This window comes from Macaca mulatta, chromosome 12 (genome assembly GCF_049350105.2).
Source record: "Macaca mulatta isolate MMU2019108-1 chromosome 12, T2T-MMU8v2.0, whole genome shotgun sequence".
NCBI classification, from domain to species: domain Eukaryota; kingdom Metazoa; phylum Chordata; class Mammalia; order Primates; family Cercopithecidae; genus Macaca; species Macaca mulatta.
In genome coordinates this window covers 47,271,380-47,289,050 of record NC_133417.1, presented here as the reverse complement: position 1 = coordinate 47,289,050, position 17,671 = coordinate 47,271,380, and the positions used below count along the sequence as shown (strand labels likewise).

General features: G+C 39.5%; 1 protein-coding gene across 1 annotated transcript; it reads left to right on the top strand.

The window, feature by feature from the left end:
* The first annotated feature begins 537 nt into the window (after window positions 1-537).
* On the top strand, window positions 538-13,862 carry LOC144333269 (uncharacterized). The gene is made up of 3 exons (XM_077956518.1): window positions 538-773; window positions 6,049-6,217; window positions 11,593-13,862. The coding sequence occupies exons 1-3, from the start codon at window positions 538-540 to the stop codon at window positions 12,118-12,120; spliced, it is 933 nt and encodes a 310-aa protein (XP_077812644.1). The 3' UTR covers window positions 12,121-13,862.
* Window positions 13,863-17,671: the final 3,809 nt, after the last annotated feature.

Sequence of the window (17,671 nt, the reverse complement as noted above, 5' to 3'; positions counted from 1 at the left end):
TGAGATGTTATTCCCAGGGTTGGAAGTAGGAACCGGTGGGAGGTGATTGGATCACGGGAGTGGAACCCTCATGAATGGCTTAGCATCATGCACTTGGTGATGAGGGAGTTCTCAGTTCACATGAAATCTGGTTTTTTAAGAGTCTGGGACCTCCTCCTTTTTCTTGCTCCCTCTTTCACCTCACCATGTGATACTGCAGCTTCCCCCTTTGCCTTTCACCATGATTATAATCTTCCTTAGTCCCTCACTAAAAGCCAAGCAAATGTTGATGTCATGCTTGTACAGCATGCAGAACCATAAGCTATTTAAACTTCTTGACTTTAGAAATTACCGAGCTTCAGGTATTTCTTTATAGCAGTGCAAGGAAAGACTAGCACATAAAATTGATACTGAGGAGTAGAGTGCTGCAGTAAAGATACCTGAAGATGTAGAAGTAGCTTTGGAACTGGGTAGTGGGCAGAGGTTCGAAGAATTTGGTGGGCTCAGAAGAAGAGAAGAAGATGAGAGAAAGTTTGGAACTTTGTAGAGATTGGTTAAATGGTTGTAACCAAGATTGCTGATAGAGATATGGACAGGGAAGGCCAGGCTAATGAGGTTTCAGATGGAAATAAGGAACTTACTGGGAACCAGAGTAAAGGTCACATCTGTTATGCACTAGCAAAAAGCTTGGCTGCATTAAGTCCAGGTAATAGGGATCTGCAGATATTTGAACTTAAGAGTGATGCTTTAGGGTGTTTGGTGGAAAAAATTTCTAAAAAGCAAAGCATTCAAGAGTTAGTATGACTGCCTATGATCAGATGAGAGCTAAGAAATGACTTAAAGTTGGAACTTATATTTAAAAGGGAAATGGAGAATGAAAGTTTGGAAAATTTGCAGCCTGGTCATGTAAAAGAGAAAGAATCCAAGAGGGCTGCAGAGCAACCACTTGCTAGAGAGGTTAGAATGACTAAAAGGGAGCCATATGCTAATATCCAAGAAAACAGGAAAAAGGCTTTGAAGGCATTTCAGAGATCTTGAAGATAACCTCTCCATCACAGGCAGAGAGGGATAGAAGGAAATAATGGTTTCAGAGATCAGGCCCAGAGCCCCACTCAGAGCACTGTTCCAGACAGTTCAAGTCATAAACCTTGGTGGCGTCTATCTGGTTTTAAGTCTGCAGGTGCCCAGAATGCAAGTATGAGGGAAGCTTTTTGGCTTTTACCTAGATTTCAGAGGATGTATGAGAAAGCCTAGATGCCCAGGCACAAGCTTGTTGCAGGAGCAGAGCCCTCACAGAGAACCTCTACTAGGGCAGTGCAGAGGGGATATGTGGGGTTGGACCCCCAAACGGAGTCCCCACTAGGGCATTGCCTAGTGGAGTTGAGGGAAGGAGGCTGCTGCCTTCTAGCCCCCAGGATGGTAGAACCACTGGCAGCTTGCATCCTGACCTGGGAAAAGCCACAGACACTCAATTCCATCCCATGGAAGCAGCCATGAGGGCTGTGCCCTGCAAAGCCATAGGGGCACAGCTGTCCAAGGCCTTGGGAGCCCACCCCGTCCAACAGTGTGCCCTGGACGCAGGACATGGAGTCAAAGGGGATCATCTTAAAGCTTTAGGATTTAATGACTGCCCCGCCGTGTTTCAGACTGCATGGGGCATGTAGCCCCTTTCTTTTGGCTGATTTATCTTTTTGAAAATGAGAATGTATACCAAATGCCTGTAACACCATTGTATCCTGGGAGTAAATAATTAGTTTTTAATCTCACAGGTGGAAGGAATTCATCTTCAGGTGAGACTTTCAACTTGGGACTAGGAGCTTGGGACTTTTGAATTAACGATGGAATGCATTAAGGCTTTTCAGGACTATTGTGAAGGCATGATTGTATTTTGAAATGTGAGAAAGATATGAGATGGGGTGGGGGAGCAGGACGATATGATTTAGATGTTGAAATGTAATTCCCAATGTTGGAGTTGGACCTGGTATGAGATTATTGTATCATGTGGATGGACTCCTCATGGATGATTTCACACCATCCCCTTGATGATGAGTGAGTTCTTGGTCAGTTAGTTCACACAAGATCTGGTTGTTTAAAAGAGTCTTGCACCACCCCGTTCTCTGTCTTGCTCCATCTCTCAGCATGTAATACCACCAGTTTCCTCCTTTATCTTCCACCATGATTGTAAGCATCCCGAGACCCTTACCAGAGGCTGACCAGATGTTGGTGCCATACTTCCTGTACAGCCCGCAGAATTGTGACCCAATTACATCTTTTTTCTTCATAAATTACCCAGCCTTAGGTCTTTCTTTTTAGTAACACAGTAACGGATTGCCATGGTAGGTAAAATATTCAATTTAAATTAATCACAAAATCTTCAAACTATAAAGTTAAGATTATTTTCCCTTTTTCCTTTTGGTAATGTTTTAGGTCAGAAATGAACTTTTTCCTCCACCTCTCCACCACCTTTCAAACTGTGGCTTTGACTTCTTCAGTGTTTTAGGATGTGTTGGAAAAATGAGGCAAGGTAAGTTACAGGAAATGTATTGCTTGCTGGGTACTGGTGTCATTTCACTCTGGCCTCCTCTGAGTTTAGTAGATTTTCTAAGCTGGTTCTTTCTCTCATGGGAATAGTTTCTGCTTCTCCAGGGTTTTGCTGACACTGTCCCTTCTGCATTAACATGTCATGAAGAGGATTAATTTCATCCTTCAGCCCCTGGACATTTCTCAGTCTACCTGTTTTGCTGGGTTGCAGTGACCCTTCAGTGATTATTCGTTGACAGGATTTAAAATGTCACCAAGTCTGCTCTCTTCCATGGGGCCCATATTGGTCCATGAAAAATATCCACATATAATTTTCCCATATCTGAAGTCGGAGTTTAGCCAGTTCTCAGTTACATTAGTATCTTGGGGCTTCCATAACAATGTACCACAGATTGGATGGTTTAAACAACAGAAATTCATGCTTCACAATCACAATTCTAGAGGTTGTAACTCCCTGATCAATGTGTTGGCACTATATGTTTGTTCTGAGGCCTCTCTCTGGCTTGTAGATGACCATTTTCCCTATGTCTTCACATGGTCTTTGCCCTTTGTGTTTCTGTGTCCCAATCTCTTTGTACAAGGATACCAATTGTATGGAATTAGGGCCTACTCTAATAATATCATTTAACCTTAATTCCTTCTTTAAGGACCCTGTCTCTAAATACAGTCACATTCTAAGAAGCTGGGGGTTAGAACTTCAACATGTAAGTTTTAAGGTGACACGGTTCAGCCCATAACATCAATATAGGCCAAACTTTCTCTGTCTCTGTCCACTATTCTCTGTGGTTAGCCATAGCCTATGCATCATACATTGAAATTTGTCAAGACACTCTAAAAACTAAGATTCTATCTCCTAAAAATACCGAGAGATAGATAGATAGATATTGCAGGTTTTCTGAGCAGTCCTTTGTAATTTCTCCTACTTTACTTGAGGGGACAAAAGAAAAAAATTGCACATCTCAGCAATTTTACCTAAATATATTTTATTTTATGGCCTTCTTTTTCAATTGTCACCCTTTTTACATGTTTGAGGTGGTTATTAGGCCAAGATTTGCAAAACATTTTTTCAAGTCTATCACAACTTTTCTAATAACTCATATTAAAATACATAAACAATTAATTCATTCACACACATTTAGAGACCTGGCTACGTTGGGGGAAAATAAATTAGATTATAACAGATACATTTTCTCACTTTTTAGATATTAAAAAATACAGATTTTCCAAATCTTTCTGTTTTTGCAAATGATTTGGACAGAAAGAAACAGAGACAGAGAGGCTGACAAAGCCTGTGTCCACAGAGTCCCTAAGATGCCTTGATAAAATTTGCTTTTCCACATCTCACTTTTATCATTGATTCTTAACATTCACAGGGTTTCAAAGCTTACTAAAATGTTAGGATTTTTCTCATCCCTTTTCCTAAACCTTATAGGAGACAGAAAATCTCTTATTTGAGATTATTTTGTATTGCTGCTGTACATTCTCTTGATAAGCCAGAAAAAGGGAGCAAGTACAGGTCTGAAAGAAAGTAGAACCTACCATGTATGACACATGTGTGCACATGCACACCCCCCCACTCACACACAGATACACACACACACATCCCACATCAAAAAGAAATTTGCCAGTTTAGAGATGATGCTCAATATTTTCTGAAAACTTGGAGAAGAGAAAATATTGAATAGGCAAAAATGATCAGTGATGTTTTGGCAATATTTCTATGTATGCTAGGTATAAAAACTGCCTCAATGGTAAGAATTTGATGTTTTTATTTAACACAGAGTGGCTGGAGGATCCTTAGCTAACAATATATATTTTTTAAATTAGATATATATTCAGAGGACTTTACATCATCATAAACTTGATATTTGAAAAAATAGCATATTAGCTACTTTTTTGTCTTTTGAGGTCTTTAAATTTAGGGAACTAGTATTTCCTTGCTCTCAAATACATTTGAAAACATAGCCTCTAGAATTAGTAAGCTAAATTATGCTTCCAAATGTGCTCCTATACACAAAACTACAAAGTGGAGCCTATGCTCCATTTCCCTTATGCACTATTTCTCTTCATTCAGATGGAAGATATACTGATCCACCTATCAATATATATTTGGCCTATGAAACTTGAACTTTTTGTAATTTGAGAACCATATTCACTAATAGATGTAACATTAATAAAATCTCTTTGTCCTTGTCTTTGTTTTTCCATTCACGTAGTTTTAAAAAATACTTTTTAAAAATTATTAATTTGATCCAAATTAATCCCATTATAGATCAATGCTTTGTAAGTATTATGTAACATAAATTACCTTTTCCCATAACCAACTATTTCATAAAGTTCAGATGTTTCTCTTCTACTCTTGTTACTCTGTCATATCCAATTTGAAAAGAATCAGCAGTTTTACAACATATGTTGTGTCAGAGTGCACATTAGAAAATGATTAACTCAGTTGAACCTATGGAGAAGGAAAAAAAGAATAAATAATTCTACTATGGTTATAATATATGAATTAATATATTTACCTCAAAAAAGTGTATAAAATCTGTATGATATTAAAAACTCAATTACTTCCTTTCCAAAATAAGGATCAAGACACAACAGAGTTGATAGATTTATACAGCAGTAATGTCAAGCATTTTCTGCCATTTTTAGATTGTGAGAATAGCATCACCAAGCATCTGGGTTGTTCAGTGGATGCCTCCCAGCAATGTGTTAAATAGATCTCCTCCTATATTTCAAGCACTCAAACCTAGGTGCTGATATGTTTTCCTGAGATAAGAGAAAGATATATTTACCCATTAATGAAGGGAATTTCAGAAACCCAATTTCACCAACTCTTACCTCATCATTCATTTTCTTCTTTTTCTGCCTGACTTCTCAGAATAATGAGAAAGGTGACTGAGAAATCTGGAATATGAATGTGAATAAGCATCAAAGATATGATAAATCTAAAATAGTTGCTGTTTTTTCAAGTAGTGTCACCCTGCTTTCAATTTCTATTGTGTTCCTTGATACTGTGTAGAAAATGTAAAAAATATACAGCCCTATTTCCTTTCTTTTCCTCCTCCAAAAAAATTAATATAGTGTGTATCGTGAATGACCGCATTCACACTAAAGTAATTGTCCGGAGCTGCATGCCCCGGCCATAGCGAATAATAATTGAGGATTAAACGCCTGAGCTATATTCATTTCCACCCCACACCTTCTCCCTATCTTTGCCTTTTTTTCCCCTGTACTAATACCTCATTAAAGATGGCGCTCTTCCTGCTTCTTCTTCACTCACTTTTCCCGCACCCGAGAAAATTGTTACTTAATAGCGCAAGCGCAACATGACGTCCGACCGGAGAAACCGAAACTAACCTGGCCATGCCCTCGGCAATGAGATCATTTCCGCCTTAGCCCAACCCCTTCCCTTCCAAGTGTATATAAGGCAGTGCATTACCGCCATTAAACGAGACTTGATCAGAGCACTGTCTTGTCTCCATTTCTCGTGTCTCTTGTTCCCCAAATTCCCACCCCCTCCTCCAGGGCCTGCTCTGACTATCCCGCGGGCTGGGATACGTGGCGCCCGAACAGGGACCTGGAAACGAGGGACTCCATGAGGAAGAGGACGCCAAAGGACGGTCGACCGCTAACGAAGACAAAAGGAGTCAAACTCTTCCGATCACCGCGGGAACCTGCCGCGTCAGGATCGAAGGTAAGTGACGTGTCCGAAATGGGACAAGAATTAAGCCAACATCAAATATATGTAGGACAATTAAAAGAGGCTTTAAAGATACGAGGAGTAAAGGTTAAAGGTAATGATTTGTTTAAATTTTTTGATTTTGTAAAAGACACTTGCCCTTGGTTCCCACAGGAAAGAACTATTGATATTAAAAGATGGCGTAGAGTAGGGGATTGTTTGCAGGACTATTATAATACTTTTGGGCCAGAAAAAATTCCTGTAACCGCCTTCTCTTATTGGAACCTCATTAGAGATTTAATAGATAAGAAGGAGGCCAATCCGCAAGTCATGGCTGCGGTCGCTCAGACAGAGCATATTTTAAAGGTTAGCTCCCACTCTAACCTCACAAAGCCTCCGCAAGATATGGAGGAAGATCTCATTTCCCTCGAAAGTGATCATGAGGAAATGAAGTCTCCTTCTGTAACAGATAAAGAAATACCACACGAAAACAAACCAAAAAAATACCCAATTTTACAGATGCTTCAAAAGGAGGAGGAAATTAATAAGCCTAATCAATTGGATATAAATTGGGATGATTTAGAGGAAGAAGTGGCTAAATATCACAACCCTGATTTGCCTCCCTTTACTTCATACCCACCCCCATATAATAAGACACATAATGAGGCTTCTGCGCCCATTGTTATGGCAGCAATAGATCCCAAAGAAGAATTAAAGCAAAAAATTGCTCAACTAGAAGAACAGATTAAACTTGAAGAGTTACATCAATCATTGATAATTAGGCTCCAAAAGCTAAAAACAGGAAATGAAAAAATACCTAACTCAGATGCTATGGAGGGTTCCTTGCGCCCACTTCAGCAGCCTGGACAACATGTTCCAAGAGGGGGGTTAGTTGCTAGCCGACATAGAGAAGACTCCTCCCCCAAAGACGTTTTTCCGGTCACGGAAACCATAGATGAACAGGGACAGGCTTGGAGGCATCATACTGGATTTGATTTTACTATTATAAAAGAGTTAAAGACTGCTGCCTCTCAGTATGGGGCTACTGCTCCATATACTCTTGCTATGGTGGAATCTGTAGCTGAGAATTGGCTCACTCCTACAGACTGGAATACCTTAGTCAGGGCAGTTCTTTCTGGGGGAGACCACTTAATTTGGAAGTCAGAGTTCTTTGAAAATTGTAGAGATACAGCTAAAAGAAATCAACAGGCAGGAAATGGTTGGGATTTTGATATGTTAACTGGTTCAGGTAATTATGCAGACACTCAGGCCCAAATGCAATATGACCCTGGACTGTTCTCACAAATCCAGGCTGCTGCTACAAAAGCCTGGAGAAAACTTCCCGTTAAAGGAGATCCAGGGGCCTCGCTCACAGCGGTTAAACAAGGACCCGATGAGCCATTTTCAGACTTTGTGCATAGACTTATGACCACGGCAGGTAGAATCTTTGGAAATGCAGAAACGGGTGTAGATTATGTTAAACAGTTAGCTTATGAAAATGCTAACCCCGCCTGCCAAGCGGCAATCAGACCTTATCGAAAGAAAACAGATTTAACAGGATACATTCGCCTTTGTTCAGATATTGGGCCCTCATATCAACAAGGCCTAGCAATGGCCGCTGCTTTTAGCGGCCAAACAGTAAGAGATTTCCTCATTAACAAAGGTAAAGATAAATGGGGATGTTTTAGATGCGGTAAAAGGGGACACTTTGCAAAAGATTGCTGTGAAAACCAAAATAAGAGTCCAGAAGCAAAAATCCCAGGCCTTTGCCCAAGGTGTAAAAGAGGAAGGCACTGGGCAAACGAATGTAAATCTAAAACTGACAGTCAAGGAAATCCTTTACCCCCCAGGCAGGGAAACGGGATGAGGGGCCAGCCTCAGGCCCCGAAACAAGCATATGGGGCAGTCAGCTTTGTTCCAGCCAGCAACAGCAATCCATTTCAAAACTTAGTAGAGCAACCCCAGGAAGTGCAGGATTGGACCTCAGTTCCACCTCCCACACAATACTAACACCTGAAATGGGACCGCAAACCTTAAATACCGGAATATATGGACCCTTACCACCTAACACTTTTGGGCTACTTTTAGGAAGAAGTAGTGTCACCATGAGAGGCTTATAAGTCCTCCCTGGAGTTATTGATAATGATTATGAAGGAGAAATTAAAATTATGGCCAGAGCTATTGATAGTATTATTACTGTCCCTCAAGGAGTTAGAATAGCTCAGTTACTCCTGCTACCTTTGGTTAAAACAGATAATAATATCCAATACTCTAATAGAAATATAAAAGGTTTCGGATCATCAGATATATATTGGGTGCAACCAATTACAAATCAAAAACCCTCTCTAACCTTATGGTTAGACGGGAAGGCATTCACTGGACTAATAGACACAGGGGCTGATGTAACTATCATTAAACAGGAAGATTGGCCCTCTCATTGGCCTACTACAGAAACTTTAACTCACTTGAGAGGAATTGGACAAAGCAGTAATCCTAAACAAAGTTCTAAATACCTAACATGGACAGATAAAGAAAACAATTCAGGCCTCATTAAGCCATTTGTCATCCCTTACCTACCTGTTAACCTTTGGGGGCGAGATCTACTCTCTCAAATGAAAATTATAATGTGTAGTCCAAATGATATAGTTACTGCACAAATGTTAACTCAAGGATACACCCCTGGTAAAGGTCTTGGAAAAGGAGAGAACGGTATCCCACAGCCTATACTGGTTTCAGGACAACTTGATAAAAAGGGGTTTGGAAATTTTTAGCTCAGGCCACTGACATACCTGCACCTGAAAGGTGCGCTGACCCCATTACTTGGAAGTCAGATGAGCCCGTTTGGGTTGATCAGTGGCCTTTACTCAATGATAAACTAAGTGCTGCCCAACAGTTAGTGCAGGAACAACTAGCAGCAGGACATATTGAGGAAAGTAATTCCCCTTGGAATACACCTATTTTTGTTATTAAAAAGAAGTCTGGTAAATGGAGACTCTTACAAGATTTAAGAGCAGTAAATATCACTATGATCCTTATGGGTGCCTTACAACCAGGATTGCCTTCACCGGTTGCGATTCCTCAAAAATATTTTAAAATCGTTATTGACCTTAAAGATTGCTTTTTTACAATTCCCCTTCACCCTGCTGACCAGAAAAGATTTGCCTTTAGTCTTCCATCTACAAATTTTAAACAACCAATGAAGCGCTATCAATGGAAAGTCTTACCTCAAGGTATGGCCAATAGTCCTACCTTGTGTCAAAAATATGTAGCTGCCACTATAGAGCCAGTCAGAAAAACATGGGCACAAATGTATATTATACATTATATGGATGATATTTTAATAGCAGGAGAAATTGGCGAACAAGTCTTACAGTGCTTCGCCCAACTCAAACAAGAGTTAACAGCAGCCGGACTACAAATAGCCCCAGAAAAGGTACAATTACAAGATCCATATACTTATCTTGGTTTCCAGATTAATGGACCCAAAATCATAATCAAAAGGCCGTTATACGTCGTGATCATTTAAAAACTTTAAATGATTTCCAAAAATTACTGGGAGACATAAATTGGCTTCGACCGTACTTAAAGCTCACCACAGGAGAGTTAAAACCTCTTTTCGATATATTAAAAGGAGACTGTAATCCAAAATCCCCCAGGTCCATTACTAAAGAAGCATTAATAACACTCCAACGGGTAGAACATGCCATTGCAACACAATTTGTTACCGGTATTGATTATTCTCAGCCATTAATATTCCTTATTTTTAACACAACAATAACCTCTACTGGCCTATTTTGGCAGAACAATCCCATTATGTGGGTACACCTACCCTCCTCCCCTAAAAAGGTTTTGTTGCCTTATTATGATGCCATAGCTGATCTAATTATCTTGGGAAGAGAAAACAGTAGAAAATACTTTGGAATAGAACCCTCTACCATTATACAGCCCTACACTCAATCACGCATCCATTGGCTGTTACAAAATACGGAAGCCTGGCCAATTGCTTGCTCTTCTTATACTGGCGCGATTGACAATCATTACCCACCTAACAAACTTATTCAATTTTGTAAACTTCATGCGTTTGTATTTCCCCATATTACCAGTAAAGAACCTCTCAATGACGCATTACTAATTTTCACTGATGGATCTTCCACAGGACTTGCCGCTTACACTTACAATAATGTAGTCGTTAAATTCCAGACCACTTATACATCAGCTCAGCTGGTCGAATTGCAAGCTATGATTGCAGCACTATCAGCTTTTCCTTGTCAGCCACTTAACATTTATACAGACAGCGCCTACCTGGCTCATTCAATACCCCTCTTAGAGACCGTGTCTCAAATTAAACATATTTCAGACACAGCTAACCTATTTTTACAATGTCAACAACTTATCCGAAAAAGGACTACTCCCTTTTTTCTTGGGCATATTAGAGCACATTCAGGATTACCGGGACCTCTAACACAAGGTAACGCAACAGCTGACACAGCAACAAAAACCATAGCCACAGTCACTACAGACAATTTGCAACAAGCGCAAAAAGCACATGCCTTACATCATTTAAACGCCCAAACCTTAAGACTTATGTTTAAACTTACCAGAGAACAAGCTCGACAAATAGTTAAACAATGCGCCAACTGCATAACATATTTACCTGTTCCCCATCTAGGAGTTAACCCCCGAGGACTCATCCCCAACGAAATTTGGCAAATGGACGTTACTCACCACTTAGAATTCGGTCAAGTAAAATATACCCATGTATGCATAGACACTTATAGTGGATTCATCAGTGCAACTCTCCAAACAGGAGAGGCCACCAAACATGTCATAGCTCATTTATTACACTGCTTTTCTATTTTAGGAATACCCAAACAAATCAAAACAGATAATGGCCCCGGTTATATAGCCAAAACCTTCTTACAATTTTGTAATACCCTACAAATTAAACATACCACAGGCATTCCCTATAATCCTCAAGGACAAGGTATAGTAGAAAGAGCTCATCTGTCATTAAAAACTATTATCACAAAATTAAAAGGGGGGAGCTGGTACCCCGTGAAGGGTACCCCCAGAAACATACTCAATCATGCCCTGTTTATCCTTAATTTTTTAAATTTGGACAGTCATGGAAAATCGGCTGCCGACCGTTTCTGGCATCCTGAATCTCAAAAACAGTTTGCAATGGTAAAATGGAAAGATCCACTCGATAGCTCATGGCATGGCCCCGATCCAGTTTTAATTTGGGGAAGAGGCTCAGTATGCATCTTCTCACAAAAAAATGATGCAGCCAGATGGCTGCCTGAAAGATTGGTAAGACAAATAAATCATAACCATTGTCAGTCCAGGGAAGATAAATCTCCCTGAGAAGTTCTTTCCTTCTTGTTTTTCAGAAAATGAAGCCTAACATGAAATTCCTTTGGAGAATAATCGCTCTATACAACATAGTGACAGTCTATGCAGGTTTTGGTGACCCTCGTAAGGCAAGAGAATTATTACGAAAACAATACGGCCAGCCTTGTGACTGCAGAGGGGGACAAATATCTGAACCTCCGTCAGATAGAATCACCCAGGTGACCTGCACGGGCAAGACAGCTTACCTAATGCCAAACCAGTTATGGAAATGTAAGTCTACCCCAAGAGATACCTCACCTAGCGGGCCGCTCCTAGAATGCCCTTGTAGCTCTTTCCAATCTTCTGTACATAGTTCCTGTTATACCTCCTATCAACAATGCAAATCAGGCAATAGAACATATTATACGGCCACGTTACTAAAAACACAAACTGGAGGCATTAATGACGTACAAGTATTAGGATCCACTAATAAACTTGTACAATCTCCTTGTAACGGCCAAAAAGGAAAGCCTGTTTGTTGGAGCACTACCGCCCCATTCACATTTCTGATGGAGGAGGCCCATTAGATATTGCAAGAATTAAAACCATCCAGAAAAAATTAGAAGAAATTCATAAAGCTCCATATCCTGAACTTCAATATCACCCTTTAGCCTTGCCTGAGCTTAGAGATAATTTTAAGCTCGATGCCCAAACCTTTGATATCCTCAATGCTACTTACAATTTACTTCAAATGTCCAATACAAGCCTGGCCCACGATTCTTGGCTTTGTCTTAAAATGGGCCCCCCTATTCCTCTAGCCATACCTAACCTTTCATTGCCCTATGTCAATTACTCAAATGAATCCTTAGTAAATAATTCCTGTCCTATTACCCCCCCCCTTAGTTCAACCGATGACGTTTTCTAATTCCTCTTGCCTCTTTTCACCATCATATAATAACACTAAAGAAATTGATTTAGGCTATGTTGTGTTTGGCAACTGTACTTCCATAATCAATGCCACCAACCCTTTGTGTGCTATAAATGGCTCAGTTTTCGTTTGTGGAAACAACATGGCATATACGTATCTACCTACAAATTGGACAGGGCTTTGTGTTCTGGCCACTCTTCTCCCCGACATTGATATCATCCCTGGAGATGAACCTATCCCCATCCCCGCTATTGAACATTTTATTTATAGACCGAAACGAGCCATACAATTTATTCCCTTGTTGGCTGGACTAGGAATCACCACTGCTTTTACTACAGGAGCCACAGGCCTAGGAGTCTCATTAACCCAATATACTAAATTATCCAATCAATTAATCTCAGATGTACAGACCTTATCCAGTACTATACAAGATTTACAAGACCAAGTAGACTCGTTAGCTGAAGTAGTTCTCCAGAATAGAAGAGGTCTAGATTTGTTAACGGCAGAACAGGGAGGGATATGTTTGGCTTTACAGGAAAAGTGCTGTTTTTACGCCAACAAAACCGGAATCGTCAGAGATAAGATAAAAACTTTGCAAGAAGAACTAGAAAAGCGCAGAAAAGGCTTGGCCGCCAATCCACTATGGACTGGACTCGATGGACTTCTCCCCTATCTCCTGCCATTTCTTGGTCCTTTACTCACTCTTCTACTTTTCCTCACTCTCGGGCCTATAATCCTTAATAAGCTTATGGCATTTGTCAGACAACAAATTGAGGCCTTCCAGGCCAAACCTATACAGGTCCATTATCATCGCCTTGAGATGACTGAAAATGGTGAGTCTTATTTACCTTAATAAGACCACCTCCCCTGTGTGCTGAACTGGACAGTCAATGATGGGTAAGAGGACACTATCTCCATCGGAGCCTAAGACAGGAGGGCCGCCCTTGCTGCTGCCTTATCCCATGACGGGCCTAGAAGGTGGGGGTGAGTTGACCCAACCTAAGACAGGTGCAGTTCCCGAAGGGTTTTTCTTGTCATAAAAATATAAAAAGGGGGACCTGTCCGGAGCTGCACGCCCCAGCCATAGCGAATAATAATTGAGGATTAAACGCCTGAGCTATATTCCTTTCCACCCCACACCTTCTCCCTATCTTTGCCTTTTTCCCCTGTACTAATACCTCATTAAAGATGGCGCTCTTCCTGCTTCTTCTTCACTCACTTTTCCCGCGCCCGGGAAAATTGTTACTTAATAGCGCAAGCGCAACATGATGTCCGACCGGAGAAACTGAAACTAACCTGGCCACGCCCTCGGCAATGAGATCATTTCCGCCTTAGCCCAACCCCTTCCCTTCCAAGTGTATATAAGGCAGTGCATTACCGCCATTAAACGAGACTTGATCAGAGCACTGTCTTGTCTCCATTTCTTGTGTCTCTTGTTCCCCAAATTCCCACCCCCTCCTCCAGGGCCTGCTCTGACTATCCCACGGGCCGGGATAAGTAATAACACTTGAATTTACAAAACCATTTATATAAATTGATTAAGGATTTAGCATGCTACACCCATTTAATTCTTAAAATTGATGATAATAAAATCATATCCATATGTCCCAAGACTCACCAGTCTTGACTATTGAATGAGGTCAATTTTATTATACATGAATCAATTATAGGAATAAGGATTGATACCAACCTGAATTTAGGCAGCTAGACCCATCAAAATGTCTTAACTGAGAGATACCGAAGAGTGACACATAAGAGCCCTAAAAGGTTTAGCAACTAACTTGTCAGAGAAAGACTTTGAAAAAGCAACCAATGCTATGCTAAGGGGAAAATTTAGAGTGAAAATATTTCAAACAAATATTTTTAACAGAAATTTCAAAGTTGTAGACCTCCTTCCTCTATTGCAAACATCATCTTTCCTCTACAACTCTTCTTTGGCTAAAATGTATAATCCAGCCCTGGGTCAGCCCTTTGATCCCTGGTGAAGACAGAGTATGAGATCTAAGTTCGAGGGCAAATCACCTCTAGACTGAGGGCACTCCTCCCTTTACTTCTGACTTCTCTCCACCACTCTTCTTCTCAAGCTTTTAACTCAGGTGATTTGGAGTTATAGTCTGGCTGCTGTTCCTTTGTGGCAAAATCAGTTATCAAATATCTTTTGACATTTTCCTTCTACCATATTCTGTCTTCTTTTGTCCAAGATACTTGGTGAAGTCTCACTGATGAGTCTGTTTATCCCTTTCATAGTCAACAGGGACCCTGAGCGTCCCTGTTGACTATGAAAGCACATAAAGTGCTTTATGTGGTTCCCACAAGAGTGGTCAAGAAGGCCCTGGTCCCCAACTTTAAGCCACTGTTTGTCACCTAGGACTTGAAAATATTCTCCCTCCACTTAGAGTCTTACCATGTCTCTATGAAAAAAGAACCCACTAGTTTCTGGTTCTTTCACTTGTATCCATAGAGATCCAACCTGCTCACAGGACTCTTGAAATAGACAAAGTTCCAGCTACTTCACTTTTAACATTCTCCCGTAAGGTTCTCATTATTGTCTCTTTCCTAGTTAAAAAAAAATTTTTTTTAGTCATATTTACAGCTGTAACCTAAACAAGAAAGGGGTGGATTAAATGAAAACAGTATCCCCACTAAGAATACCTGTGTGTTGAATCATTTCATTTTTCAGATCCACTCTTCACCCTTCTTCCTCTTGCTCTGTGCCCCTGAGGGTACCCTTTGTGGATTTCATCAACAGATTGCCTTTTCTTCCAGGTTGGATAGGTCGGTGAGAAGCATGAGGGAAAGTGAGGTCAGATTATCCATCCTACTGAATAGCTCCTGGATCAATCTCAGCAGTCAACAATGTTCCTCTGTCAAAGACCACAGCTTCTATCTACTATCAGGTGGCCCTCTCCTATGATTTTTAGGTTTCTTGGATTTCCAAGCAATGACTCCTTCTTGGCTTCAAGATTAGAGGTTACAACCGTTCCTCACTTACCAATCCTAGGGCTCTTTGCCAACTCTGGTCTGTTTCCTTTGTGACCTCTCCTCAATCATCTCATTTGGATGTGGAATCTACTTCAACATTCTCACTCAATCTGCTCTCTATAATAGTAAACCTAATATGCCCTGTGATAGCCCTTTAAAAAGAAAAGATATAAAAACATCTAAATCAAAACGTTGTGATGTCCCTCCACCTACACAGCTAAGGATTTTCAGCCTGGGTCCTCTTACCTTCTTCCTCTATTCACTTGATTCTCTTCATATCCTGAAACATTGTGACTTAGATAATAAGGGAAATGTTAACTAGCTTAAATTAGTAAGCCTTTTATTTATATGTAAGTCATTTAGTAATATAAAATAAATCATTTTAAATAATAAATCAAAACGTTGGGTGTGGTGGCTCACACCTCTAATCCTAGCATTTTGGGAGGCCAAGGCAGTTGGATCACCTGAGGTCAGGAGTTCGAGACCAGCTTGGCCAACATAGTGAAACCTCATCTCTACTAAAAAAATACAATAAAATAAAATAAAAACCAAAAATTAGCTGGTGTGGTGGTGTGTGACTATAGTCCCAGCTACTCGGGAGGCTGAGGCAGGAAAATCACTTGAATCCGGGTGGAGGAGGTTGCAGTGAGCCAAGATCATGCCACTGGATCATGTACCCCAGCCTGGGCAACAGAGCAAGACTCCATCTTGAAACAATAATAATAATAAATCAGAGAATTTTTTCTATATGATGAGAGCTTGCTTTATGTTCAAAAGTCAAAAGAACAGTTATCTAGAAAGTATTGCAAATAGAAAGTTCCTTCAACCCAGTTTCTTCTTGCATTATGGAGATCACATAGTCGATGACTATTCCCACCAGGAACATTTCTCTGAAGTAATAGTCATTCTTTGATAAGTGAAGGCCAAGTCACAATCACAAAAAGGCCACTACAAACCATTGCTTCCCACTACCAGAGAATTTCCAAGAAAGTGTAATTCCCAGGCATCCCACTAGATTTAAAACAGTACTTCAGAAGTCCACTTACTTAACATATGCTAAAACGGGCCACCTTCATTCACACCACTCCACTACTCCTCAGCTTAACTCTCCAAGAATTCCTTTATATAAAAACCAGTTTTCCCAGATTTTAAATAGTAGTTTATAGGTTAGGGAATAAGAGCACTTGAATAATAAAAGATATATAAGTAGATAGTTTTCAAAATTTATTCATAATACTATCCTTACAAACATAAATTGTTAAAATATTGTATTTGTGGTCACACTGTTCATACAGTTTTTTTCCTGTATTTTTATAAATATTATGTCAAAAGCATTTGCTCTGTTTCAAAGCATATGTCTTTGAAATAATTTTTTTCATGCTGTACCATATTTTTTACAAAATTACATGATAAATACTATAATGTGCTGAGAGATTCCCTGTTGTTTGGTATTTAGAAGTTTTCTAGTTTTTAGTTATATTTTGGATTGTTTTATAATGAACTTCTCAAAAGCATAATTCCTATGTGTTAGGAATTATAATTATGGATAATTATTAAAACCTTGACTTTTGTTACTAAAATAGATTGCAAAATCATGCTTTACACTCCCACCAAGAATTAGAAGAGAAGTCTGTTTTCCCACACTCTGATCTATTTCTTAATCCTAAAGGGAACTACATCTTAGAGAGTTTACGCAGCAAATATCCAATGCAGAGATAGCATGTACATTGGATATTAGTTTAATTTCATAGCCTTTGTATTGTGAGACTTTAAAAAATATTGTGCATATATTCTACATTGAAGGTTATTCTATTTCATTTATGTTTTAAAATCATGAATTTTTAAAATCTGTTTTGTATCTTGAATATGTATCATCTTCTCTGAATATTGTAATTCTCTACCATGAACATAAATTAATAATGTTTTAATTATCTTGAGAAAACAATTAACTTCTTTGGAAATAATACATTTTATCTCCATGTATATTACTAATTTTTGGAAAAAAAATACGGGAAATATTTTAGTTCATTTAAAACATTATAAAATCTGTCCATTTTAAAGTACTCAGAGAGTCCTTAAAATATAGCAATGCAGAAAGTAAATCGTACTTCAGTTGCCATCTCTACTTCCATTTTCATTAGTTTTACTTCTTTTTTTTTTTTAATTGTACTTTAAGTTCTAGGGTACATGTGCACAATACGCAGATTTGTTACATATGTATACCTGTG

Coding starts and splice junctions, on each gene's coding strand:
- LOC144333269 (XM_077956518.1), top strand. CDS start 538: ATGGTTGTAACCAAGATTGCTGATAGAGATATGGACAGGGAAGGCCAG. Junction 774..6,048: donor AAAAAGCAAAGCATTCAAGA/GTTAGTATGACT, acceptor CCCCTCCTCCAG/GGCCTGCTCTGACTATCCCG. Junction 6,218..11,592: donor CTGCCGCGTCAGGATCGAAG/GTAAGTGACGTG, acceptor CTTGTTTTTCAG/AAAATGAAGCCTAACATGAA.